The sequence below is a fragment of the Amblyraja radiata genome, chromosome 2 (assembly GCF_010909765.2).
Source record: "Amblyraja radiata isolate CabotCenter1 chromosome 2, sAmbRad1.1.pri, whole genome shotgun sequence".
Classification (NCBI taxonomy): Eukaryota; Metazoa; Chordata; class Chondrichthyes; order Rajiformes; family Rajidae; genus Amblyraja; species Amblyraja radiata.
The window spans coordinates 124,951,015-124,963,560 of NC_045957.1; the positions used below are offsets into that span (position 1 = coordinate 124,951,015).

The 12,546-nt window shown below is 47.2% G+C and overlaps 1 protein-coding gene across 2 annotated transcripts in view; it reads left to right on the forward strand.

The window, feature by feature from the left end:
• Positions 1-12,546, forward strand: part of kif15 (kinesin family member 15) — a 92,463-nt gene that overhangs the window by 2,733 nt on the left and 77,184 nt on the right. The window contains exons 2-6 of one of the 2 annotated variants that reach the window (XM_033015096.1): positions 2,440-2,476; positions 5,975-6,161; positions 7,851-7,927; positions 8,904-8,941; positions 11,980-12,080. In XM_033015096.1, coding sequence (XP_032870987.1) covers positions 2,440-2,476; positions 5,975-6,161; positions 7,851-7,927; positions 8,904-8,941; positions 11,980-12,080 — 440 coding nt within the window. The remainder of the gene's footprint in view (positions 1-2,439; positions 2,477-5,974; positions 6,162-7,850; positions 7,928-8,903; positions 8,942-11,979; positions 12,081-12,546) is intronic. The other variant, XM_033015106.1, reaches the window with a different exon arrangement.

A 12,546-nucleotide genomic window follows, 5' to 3' on the forward strand; every position in this document is an offset into this window, starting at 1 on the left:
CAGTGGATGTTGTGTACCTGGACTTTCAGAAAACATTTGATAAGGTCCCAATTAGGGCACATGGTATTGGGGGTAGAGTGCTGACATGGATAGAGAATTGGTCGGCAGACAAGAAACAAAGTGTAGGGATTAACGGGTCCCTTTTCAGAATGTAGACAAAAATGCTGGAGAAACTCAGCGGGTGCAGCAGCATCTATGGAGCGAAGGAAATAGGCTACGTTTCGGGCCGAAACCAGGTGTATAAAATCATGAGATGAATAGATCGAGTAGATGCACAGAGTCTCTTGCCCAGAGTAGGGGAATCAAGGACCAGAGGACACGGGTTCAAGGTGAAAGGGAAAAGATATAATAGGAATCTGAGGGGTAACTTTTGCACACAGTGTGGGTGTATGGAACTCCATGGTGGGTGTATGGAACAAGCTGCAGAGGAGGTAGTTGAGGCTGGGACTATCCCATCGTTTAAGAAACAGGTACATGGATAGGACAGGTTTGGAGGGATATGGACCAAGCGCAGGCGTGGGACTAGTGTAGATGGGGCATGTTGGCCGGTGTGGGCAAGTTGGGCCGAAGGGCCTGTTTCCACACTGTATCACTCTGTGACTCTACCCGTAGTCAGGATCTCTGGCGCTGTGAGGCAGCAGCTCCACCCGCTGCGTCACCGTGCCGACTCCTGCACTGTTTGTGCTGAACACGACGCCAAATTGACGGCAACTGATTGCATTGCCTACACATAAATCATATACATGATCCATTCCCCCCGCTTCCATGTGCCGATCCTAAAGATTCTTAAACGCCACCATGCTATCTGCCCTTATCACCCTGTATGCATAATAAAACTTGCCCCGCGCATCTCCATTGAACTTTCCCCCTCTCACATTTCCACCCTTGGTTCTTGGTTTCTTGGTCCTCCAAAATATTCCAAGTGGAGTTTAAACCCTGTTTACCCTATCTGCCTCTCATACTCTTACATACGTCTGTTGGGTCTCCCCTTAACCTCCATGTTTCAAATAAAACGTCCCATGTCTATTTTACTTCTCCCTGTAGCTGAAACCCTCTAATCCAGGCAACGTTCCGGTAAACCTCCTCTGCACACTCTCCCTGCGGCTAATAGCTTCTAATCCAGGCAACATTCTAGTCTGAAGAAGGGTCTCGACCCGTAACGTCACCCATTCCTTCTCTCCAGAGATGCTGCCTGTCCTGCTGAGTTACTCTAGCATTTTGTGTCTAGCGTCCTGGTAAACCTCCTCTGCACCCTCTCCAAAGCCCCCACCCACATCCTTCCTGTAATTGGGGCGACCAGAACTTTCTTTACCACCCTATCTACCTGTGCTGCCACCTTTGGCAAGCTGTGATTTGGACACCCTCTGCACATTCATTCTGTTCAAGGTCTTGCCATGAACTGTATACCCTCACCTATTCAATCTCCCAAAGTGCAGCACCTCACTTGCGTTAAACTCCATCTGCCGTTTCTCGGTCCATTTCTGCAGATGATCTATATCTCACTCACTCCTCCGACACCATTCTCGCTGTCTGCAATTTCTCCAATTTTTCTTGTCACCAACCCTGCTCATCAGCCCATTGAAATTTACAACGGGGTCATTTATATATATAGTTATGGACAATAGACAATAGGTGCAGGAGTAGGCCATTTGGCCCTTCGAGCCAGCACCGCCATTCAATGTGATCATGGCTGATTATCCCCAATCAGTACCCAGTTCCTGCCTTCTCCTCATACCCTTGGCTCCACTATCTTTAAGAGCCCTATCTAGCTCTCTCTTGAAAGTATCCAGAGAACCTGCCTCCACCGCCCTCTGAGGCAGAGAATTCCACAGACTCACAACTCTCTGTGTGAAAAGGTGTTTCCTCATCTCCGTTCTAAATGGCTTGCCCCTTATTCTTAAACCGTGGCCCCTGGTTCTGGATTCCCCCAACATCGGGAACATGGGGGTATCTTGGTCAGCATGGATGAATTGGGCTGAAGGGCGTGTTTCCATGTTGTGTGCCCATGATTAAGGAGGTGAAGGTACACAAAAATGCTGGAGAAACTCAGCGGGTGCAGCAGCATCTATGGAGCGAAGGAGATAGGCAACGTTTCGGGCCGAAAGGTGAATACTTCAGCACAATCCCCTTCTCTGCACACCACCAACTGTAGTTGAATCACAAATGTTGTGAAGCATCGTAGAGTGGGAAGGGGAAAACTGGAAGCTAAATAGAGGGTCTCGACCCAAGACGTTACCTCTTCCCTTTCTCCAGAGAAGCTGCCTGACTCGCTGAGTTACTCCAGCTTTTTGTGGCTATCTTCGATTTAAACCACCATCTTCAGTTCTTCCTTATATTGCACTGAAACTCATGTGGTCTTGGTTCCTAGCCTGAACGTACAGCAGAGTGTGGTCATGTATTTTTGATCTTCACAAAGTTACAAATGTCTTGTTTCTTCAGGTGATGCAACTGATGCGCTGGCTAATCAGTCACTAAGGTAAGGAATGGTTTTTAATGTAATATATTTTCACCCACAGTGAGAGACCGTTTGGTGTGCATAGCACTGGCTTCAGACTGATGCAGACTGAGTGACTGCAGACTGATTTTAAATTAAGAGAGCGTGCCCAGAGGAAACCGGAACACCCGGTGAAAACCCACGCGGTCACGGGGAGAACGTGCAAACTTCGTACAGACAGCACCCGCAGTGAGGCAGCAACTCTACCTTTCCCCACCGTGTCATCCTCTTGCATAGGATGAGTTGGGGTGAGGGCAGACTGCGGTGCTGATGTAGTCTCATGGGTCTGCTGCCACTGTACTAAATCCACATTGTGTGGGGAGGGACCTGAAGCAAGTTGACTGAGGCACGACCTGAGGTCGGGCTTCTCCCTCCAAACAGTGAACGATGGTGTCCTTTTCCAACTGGCCATGATTGAATGGCAGAGTAGACTTGATGGGCTGAATGGCCTAATTCTGCTCGTATAACTTATGACTATGCAGAAACAAAGATTTGCCGGGTGTGTACGACTGTGTACGACAGTCAGGGTAGGATAAGGAAATTAATATCGAATCAAACAGCACAGAAGCGGGCACTTTCAGCTCACCTTGACCAATCCCCCTCCTCAATCCTTTCCACTCATCACTTTAATTTCATGTTTCATGTATCTTGTGTTTTATGACTGTTGGCAGATCAATTTCCCTCCTGGATTAAATAAAGTCCAATCGTATCATATTAGGCTCTATCTGACCAACACCGTTTCCTATGCAGGGGATGTTCGGTGATGTGTGGAGGCAGGTGATGTATATTGGAGATTGACACACATGTCTATCGTTGTCTAAAACCAGCATCTGCAGTTCTTTGTTTCTACTCGAGGTATATTAGTTTAGTTTATTGTCACGTGTACCGAGGTACAGTGAAAAGCTTTTGTTGCGTGCTAAATAGTCAGCGGAAAGACAAAACGTGATTACAATCGACAATGTATAGATTCATGATAAGGGAGTAACGATTAGTGCAAGTTACAGATGGTAACGTCTGATAAAAGATAGTCCGAGGGTCTCCAATGAGGTAGATAGTAGTTCAGGACTGCTCTCTGGTTGTTGGTAGGATGGTTCAGTTGCCTGATAACAGCTGGGAAGGAACTGTCCCTGAATGTGGAGGTTTGTGTTTTCACACTTTGGTGTAATGGACCTGTTCCTGTACAGTTGCAACCTCCCTGCTTCTGCAGGTATCACCCACTCAATGAGCAGATAATGTCCAGCCTTCCTTGCATCAACCCTCTTGCTCAAGGGTTCCCAACCTGGGATAAAGGGGGTACATTTTGCCTACCCAGGGGGTAAATTTGTTGATTCTGTATTTGTAGATATTTGTTCTCATTGACTGTGTTTGGTTCTGGCATACCAGTATCTGTTCATCATTAGTTGTTCATAAATAAGTGAAATAACATTGTCATGTGCTATTAAAGTTGCCTGGGGTAAACGGAACGAAAAAGGTTGAGAACCCGTGCTCTAGCTCTACATTCATTTGATCTCTCCTGTTCCTGTGATCACCAGTACGTTGTTGAAATGCCTTTCAAACCTGTAATTGTAGCAGCCGTTTCTGCCTTTCAAACCTGTAATTGTAGCTGCCTCTTCTACCTCCTCTAGTATCTTGTAGCAGATATTCGCCACCCTTTGTGTGGAACCACCTGCCCCTTGGGACGCCTTTAAATCTCTCCTCCTGTAAACGAAACCTGTGCCTTCTAGCCCTAGAATCCCCTGCCCTGGGAAACAGACTGTCTGTCCACCATATCAATGCTCCTAATATAATCTTCTCACAGTATCTAAGTATGTAACTGAAACCTGTGCCTTCTAGCTGGGGAATGCCCTGTCTTTGGAGAAGCCTGATTGTCTACCACATCATTGCTGCTCATATCATCCTCAAAGTCCCCCCCCCCCCCCCCCCCACCCCCCGCAGTTTACTACATTCTGGTGAAGGCAAAACAAAGATGTAATGCTGAGGCTCTATAAGGCGCTGGTCAGGCCGCATTTAGAGTACTGTGAGCAAATTTGGGCCCCATATCTGAGGAAGGATGTTCTGGCTCTGGAGAGGGGCCAGAGGAGGTTTACAAGATTGATTCCAGGAGTGAGTGGGTTAACATATGATGAGTGTTTGTCAGCACTGGGCCTGTAATCGCTGGAGTTTAGAAGGTTGAGAGGGGGGGGGGGCTCATTGAAACATACAGAATAGTGAAAGGCTTGGACAGCGTGGATGTGGAGAGGATGTTTCCACTAGTGGGAGAGTCTAGGACCAGAGTTCACAGCCTCAGAATTAAAGGACGTTCTTTTAGAAAGGAGGAATTTCTTTAGTCAGAGGGTGGTGAATCTGTGGAACTCATTGCCACAGAGGGCTGTGGAGGTCAAGTCAGTGGATATTTTTAAGGCGGAAATGGACAAATTCTTGATTAGAACGGGTGTCGAGGGTTATGGGGAGAATTCAGGAGAATGGGGTTAGGAGGCAGAGATCAGCCTTGATTGAATGGTGGCGTAGACTTGATGGGCCAAATGGCCTAATTCTACTCCTATAGTTAGTGACGTTGTGAGAATAAACTCAACCTCTCCTTGTAACTACAGCCTCTGTCTCAGGCAATGTCCTGGTCCCTCCCAGTATTCCTACCACATTCCTCCTCTAATGTGGTGATCACAACTGTGCAGTCCATTTCATGTAGGGCCTGACCCATGTTGGGTACTGCTATAATATGACACTGTCATCCAGTGTGTGGATATTTCTACTGAAGCAGTGAGCCTGGACCTGATCTTGGGGAATGAAGCTGGCCCAGCCAGATGATTCAAGTGTCATGAGGAGAGCATTTTATCTTCAGCTTAGAGATAGAGCAAAAACAGGCCCTTCGGCCCACCCAGTCCGCACCGACCAGCGATCCCCGCACACTAACGCTATCCTACACACACTAGGGACAATTTACAATTTTACTAAAGCTAATTAACCGACAAACCTGATTAACCGAAAAACATTTTTCACACAGAGAGTGGTGCATCTCTGGAATTCTCTGCCACAGAAGGCAGTTGAGGCCAGTTCATTGGCTATATTTAAGAGGGTGTTAGATGTGGCCCTTGTGGCTAAAGGGATCAGGGGGTATGGAGAGAAGGCAGGTACAGGATACTGAGTTGGATGATCAGCCATGATCATATTGAATGGTGGTGCAGGCTCGAAGGGCCGAATGGCCTACTCCTGCACCTATTTTCTATGTTTCTATGTCTGTGGGAGGAAACTGAAGATCTCAGAGAAAACCCTCGCAGGTCACGTGGAGAATGCACAAACTCCACACAGACGGCACCCGTAGTCAGGATGGAACCCGGGTCTCTGGTGCTGTGAGGCAGCAACTCCAACCACTGTGCCGCCCATGTACTGACTTTGTTTTGGGAGTATGCTAGTGCCCGTTAGATTCATTGTGACTGGCATTGTGTAAACTGTATGGCGTGTGACTGGAGCTTTGTCATGCAGTGTGGACGGCGATTCCGTCAAGGTTTATGTGAGGGTGCGACCACTCGTGAAGAACCCTGGACTGCCCTTGGATGGAGACCAGGGGCTGTGTTTGACCGTCACCTCACCAAACACCATCCGTTTCTGCTCAAAGCCGGAACCAAAGGTCTTCACATACGATCATGTGGCTGATATGGATACCACCCAGGTACAGTAGTAAAGTTAAACTTGCCTCTTTACAGTCAATGCCGATCCAAACAATCTTTACCTTTTCTAATCCGAAGATAGACACAAAATGCTGGAGTAACTCAGCGGGACAAGCAACATCTCTGGAGAGAAGGAATAGTTGACGTTTCGGGTCGAGACCCACCTTCAGACTTTATAAAATAAATTCTGTATGGCTTGTTGTCACCTTCCCCAAGCTAATAATGATCCAATCCACATTTTACTTGACCCTTTGATCTTTCTGCTTCACACCTTACCCTTCCATATCTCTGTGTCCCTCTCCCCTGATTCTCAGCCTGAAGAAGGGTCTCGACCTGCAACATCACCCATTCCTTCAATCCAGAGATGCTGCCTGTCCCGCTGAGTTACTCCCAACATTTTGTGTCTATCCTCGGAGTAAACCAGCATCTGCAGCTCCTTCCCACACTAAACAATGTTGGTACTGGGTTATTATTATCACTTTCAGTTTTAGAGATGCAGCGCGGAAACAGGCCCTTCGGTTCACCGAGTCCGCACAGCCCAGCGATCCCCACACATTAACACTATCCTACACACACTAGGGACAATCTACACTGGTACTAATTAACTTACAAACCTGTACACCTTTGGAGTGTGGGCGGAAATAGAAGATCTCGGATAAAACCCTAGCAGGTCACGGGGAGAACGTACAAACTCCGTACAGACAGCGCCTGTAGTCGGGGTCGAACTGGGGTCTCCGGCATTGTAATGCGGCAACTGTACCGGGATCGATCCTGGGTCTCCTGCGCTGCATTCGCTGTAAGGCAGCAACTCTACCGCTGCGCCGCTGTGTGGTAGGTGGGGCATGTTGGTCGGTGTGGGCCGACGGGCCTGTCTCCTTGCCCTATGACTCGTTACCTCAAGACCCTTTACAATTGGTGAATTTGAAGTCCTTTTAAAATATTTACTTAGCATTTGAAATACAGCGGTCAAATGAATGCAATTTGATAATGACAGATAACACAGTTAGGTGGAAGAATACATGCCAGATATTGAAGATTTGTAGTTAGTTCATGTTTTTGCGTAAATACCAGCAGGTATACTTGATCACCTGGGGGCTCAGCGACTTCGGTTTCAAAATCAGTTCAGTTTATTGTCACGTGTACCGAGGTACAGTGAAAAGCCTTTGTTGCGTGCTAACCAGTCAGCAGAAAGACAATACATTATTACAATCGAGCCATTTACAGTGTACAGATACATGAAAAGGGAATAACGTTTAGTGCAAGGTAAAGCCAGCAAAGTCCGATCAAGGATAGTCCGAGGGTCACCAATGAGGTAGATAGTAGTTCAGCACTGCTCTCTGGTTGTGGTAGGATGGTTCATTTGCCTGATAACAGCTGGGAAGAAACTGTACCTGAATCTGGAAGTGTGTGTTTTCACACTTCTGTACCTCTTGCCTGATGGGAGAGGGGAGAAGAGGGAGTGGCCAGGATGCGACTGGTCCTTGATTATGTTGCTGGCCTTGCCGAGGCAGCGTGAGGTGTAGATGGAGTCAGTCTGAAGAAAGGTCTCGACCCGAAAAGTCACCCATTCCTTCTCTCCAGAGATGCTGCCTGTCCCGCTGAGTTACTCCAGCATCTCAGTGGCAGTGATGGTCTGGGCTGCATCCACAATTAGCTGCTGATGTGGATTTCTCTTGTCCTTCACGTTGCAGGAAGCAGTGTTCTCTGCTGTGGGACGGGGCATAATCGAGTCCTGCATGAACGGGTACAATGGGACCATCTTTGCATAGTAAGTAATTATTTAAATTCCATTTTAAATGTCGTAGTTGAACCTGCCTCTACCATTTCCTCTCAGCTCGTTCCGTTTACCCACCACACGTTGTGTGAACACAGTTCCCCATTGCGTACCCATCGCATCTCTACTTACACCTATTTGCTCTAGTTCTAGATTTCACCGACTCTGGGTAAAAGTCAATGGCTTTTCCACCTCATCAATGCACTTCATGATGTTATAAACTTTATAAAGTCGCTCCTCCGCTCAAGATCTAGCCAGTCCAACCTCTCTTTGTAACTCAAGCCCTCCAGTTTGAGTAAACATCCTCTTAAGTACTTTTTTTGGCACACTTTCCAATTGAATGTCATCCTTGCTAAAGCACTGCGATCAGAACTCTGCCCAATTCCTCCGATAGTCACACTGCACGGAATTAGGCCCCTCGCCACGTGTCCATGCTGACCAAGGTGCCACGTTTGGTCCATTGCCCTCTCAGCCTGTCCTGTCCATGTACCTGTCAATAGACAATAGGTACAGGAGTAGGCCATTCGGCCCTTTGAGCCAGCACCGCCATTCAATGAGATCATGGCTGATCATCCACAATCAGTACCCCGTTCCTGCCTTCTCCCCATATCCCCTGACTCCGCTACCTTTAAGAGCTCTATCTAACTCTCTCTTGAAAGCATCTAGAGGACCGGCCTCCCTCGTCCTGAGGCAGAGAATTCCACAGACTCACAACTCTCTGGGTGAATAAGTGTTTCCTCGCCTCTCTTCTAAATGGCTTACCCCTTATTCTTAAATTGTGGCCCCTGGTTCTGGACTTGCCTAATGTCCTAATGTCTTTTAAATGGCGTGATCGTACCTGCCTCCTCTGGCAGCTCGTCCCCTATACCCACCATCCTGTAGTCATACCAACAAGTGTGAGGAGCATAAATAAAGATTGTTTTCACTCAACATTTTGAGAGATGTACTAAAAATGGTTTCTTTTCCTTAGTGGACAAACTGGCTCGGGGAAAACATTTACAATGTTGGGTATGTACACAAACACATGAAATATATGAAAGCTTTCAAGTTTTTTAAAAAATGCATGTGTTTTCGTAGTGGTTTTTAGAGTTAAGAGGGAGAGCAGGGATGCATTCTCAGCCCCTTGATGTAGTTTTTAGTTTAAAGATACAGTGCATAATGTATCTCCAACTTCGATCGACCGGGTTTCGCAGCGACCTGAAATTCCCGCACATTAACACTGCCCCACACACACACTAGGGACAATTTTACATTTATACCAAGCAAATTAACTAATCAATTCACTTACAAACCTGTACGTCTTTGGAATGTGGAAGGAAACCGGAGCACCCGGAGAAAACCCACGCAGGTCACGGGGAGAACGTACAAAGTCCGTACAGACAGCGCCCGTAGTCAGGGTGGAACCCGGGCCTGCTGAGGTTTCAGGTGTGATGGGCAGGGTGGTGAATGAGGAGAGAAATCCACTTGGAAGGTTCTTCCACACGGTCGAACTAGGAAACAAGGAGGTGGTGCCCAATATTGCAGGCCCCTAACCGTGAACAGGAGATGGAGGAGCAGATATGTGGGCACATTGCTATAGGTTTATATTTGTGGGGAATTTTAATTTCTCCAATATTGACGCAGCTAGTAGAGCCCCTGCCTCACAGCGCCCAGAGACCCGGGTTCCATCCTAACCTCTGGTGCTGTCTGTTTGGAGTTTAAGCGTCTCCCTGTGTTTCATCTGGATGCTCTCGATTCCTCCCTCTTCCCAAAGATGTGCAGGTTTGTAGGGTTGATCCACCCTCTGTAAATTTACCTCTACCTCTAGTGTGTAGGGAGTGGATGAGAAAGTGTGATAACATAGAACTACTGTGAACAGGCGATCGATGGTCAGTGGGTCTGTATCTCTTAACTAAACCACATTAAATGGGAATTCCCTTTTCTGAGGGGTTTGGATGTTGGGGTGAAACTTAAAGTTGTAGAGAGGGACTGGAAGAACTGTAAGTGAGGGGATGGATGGCCTTTTTAAATGTTTAAAAATTAAATAACATGAGGCAGGAGGTGGCAAAGGTGGACTGGAAGCAGCTGGTCTCAGGTAAAATCAGTGGAAGTCAAATGGAAAGGGCCTAAAATTTGGCCGATTTCATGAATATTTTTTGCCCCTCATCAATAATGAGGCATAAATATACACCACTATTAGATCATTGGATGCTGAACAAACCTGTTTATTAATTTACTTTTCTGTTCTTTGGATCAGTGCTCACTTTGGTTTCTTGCTTTGCTAGTTATCGTGTATTAGCAGCAGCGTTAGTTTAGAGATACAGCGTGGAAACAGGCCCTTCGGCCCACCGAGTCCGCACCGACCAGCGATCCCCGCACACCAACACTATCCTACACACACACACACACACACACACACACATGGGGGACAATTTATACTTATACCAAGCCTATTAACCTGTAAACCTCTACGTCTTTGGTGTGTGGGAGGAAACCGGAGATCATGGAGAAAATCTACGCGGTCACGCGGAGAACGTACAAACTCCGTACAGACAGTACGGAACCCGTAGTCGGGATCGAACCTGGGTCTCCGACGCAGTATGGCTGCAACTGTACTGCTGCAGCACCGTGCCGCCCTCTAGTGGTCCTTCCGCAGTAATGCCAGTTGTGTCACACACAAATGCTCTGTGGTGTTGGGCCATGGGACGGTCATAGTCTCAATACATTCCGTGAGGTTCCCTCGCCTGTTTCTGCTGTACTGCGTTCCTTTTGGGCGGCACGGTGGCGCATCGGGTAGAGCTGCTGCCTCGCAGCGCAAGAGAACCGGGTTCCATCCCGACTACATAGAAACATAGAAAATAGGTGCAGGAGCAGGCCCTTCGGCCCTTCGAGGCTGCACCGCCATTCAATATGATCATGGCTGATCATCCAATTCTGTATCCTGTACCTGCCTTCTCTCCATACCCCCTGATCCCTTTATCCACAAGGGCCACATCTAACTCCCTCTTAAATATAGCCAATGAACAGTCCTCAACTACCTTCTGTGGCAGAGAATTCCAGAGATTCACCACTCTGTGTGAAAAATGTTTTTCTCATCTCAGTCCTAAAAGATTTCCCCCTTATCCTTAAACTGTGACCCCTTGTCCTGGACTTCCCCAACATCGGGAACAATCTTCCAGCATCTAGCCTGTCCAACCCCTTAAGAATTTTGTACGTTTCTATAAGATCCCCCCTCAATCTTCTAAATTCTAGCGTGTACAAGCCGAGTCTATCCAGTCTTTCTTCATATGAAAGTCCTGACATCCCAGGAATCAGTTTGGTGAACCTTCTCTGTACTCCCTCTACGGCAAGAATGTCTTTCCTCAGATTAGGAGACCAAAACTGTACGCAATACTCGAGGTATGATCTCACCAAGACCCTGTACAACTGCAGTAGAACCTCCCTGCTCTTATACTCAAATCCTTTTGCTATGAATGCTAACATACCATTTGATTTCTTCACTGCCTGCTGCACCTGCATGCCTACTTTCAATGACTGGTGTACCATGACACCCAGGTCTCATTGCACTACGGGTGCTGTCTATGCGGAGTTTGCACGTTCTCTCCGTGACCTGCGTGGGTTTTCTCCAGGAATCTCCGGTTTCCTCCCTCACGCCAAAGCCGTACTGGTATATAGGTTAATTGGCTTCTGTGTAAATGTAAATTGTCCCTAGTGTGTGTAGGATAGCGTTGGTGTGTGGGGAATTGCTGGTCGGTGTGGAACCGGTGGGCCGATGGGCCTGTTTCCGCGCTGTATCTCTAAACTAAACTATACAATGTTGCTTCCCAGCCACCTTGCGCTGGAGTTACACATAGATTGTTGGCAAGTTATCGCCATGAACACGTATGGTAATGCACTGGGTGGGACAGGCTTTACTTTCCATCCTTCACACCTAAACGGCCGTTAAAAACAAAACTGTTTGTGGCAAATTGTGATTGTATTCTGATGTATACAAACCTGCTCCATTCACTCATATTTTTAAATAGCAGCCCCGATGGTTTTATTATTCTGACGATGTGTGTTCTCAGGGCCCTCTGAGGAGTCTGATAACTCCACTCACAATCTGCGGGGGATAATCCCGCGCAGCTTTGAATACCTCTTCTACCTGATCAATCGTGAAAAGGAAAAGGTATTTTTTCTTTCTACTGCCTTGTTATTCATCTTCCTGTATAAATAATCGCAATATGGCAGATTAGAAGTAACACAAAGTAGTTCACACGTAGCATGATTTGTATTAATAATTACATTGTAGATGAATGCCTAGCTAATCTACGCTGAAGAATGTTAGTCATACAGCATGGGGACGGGCGTTATACCACCTGTCCACGCCGACCAACATGGCCTCATCTACATTGGTCCCATTTGCCAGCGTTTGGCACATTTTCCTCTAGACCTTGTGCAGAGAAGAAATGCAGATAAATCCATCTTCCCTCTAAACCTTTCCTGTCCACCTACTTGTCCAAAATGTTGTTTAGTACCTGCCACAACTACCTCCTCTGGCAGCTTGTTCCGTACACTCACCACCCTCTGAGTGAAAACATTGTCCCTCTGGTTCCTGTTGCATCTTTCCCCTCTACTCTGCGTAAAAAGCTCTG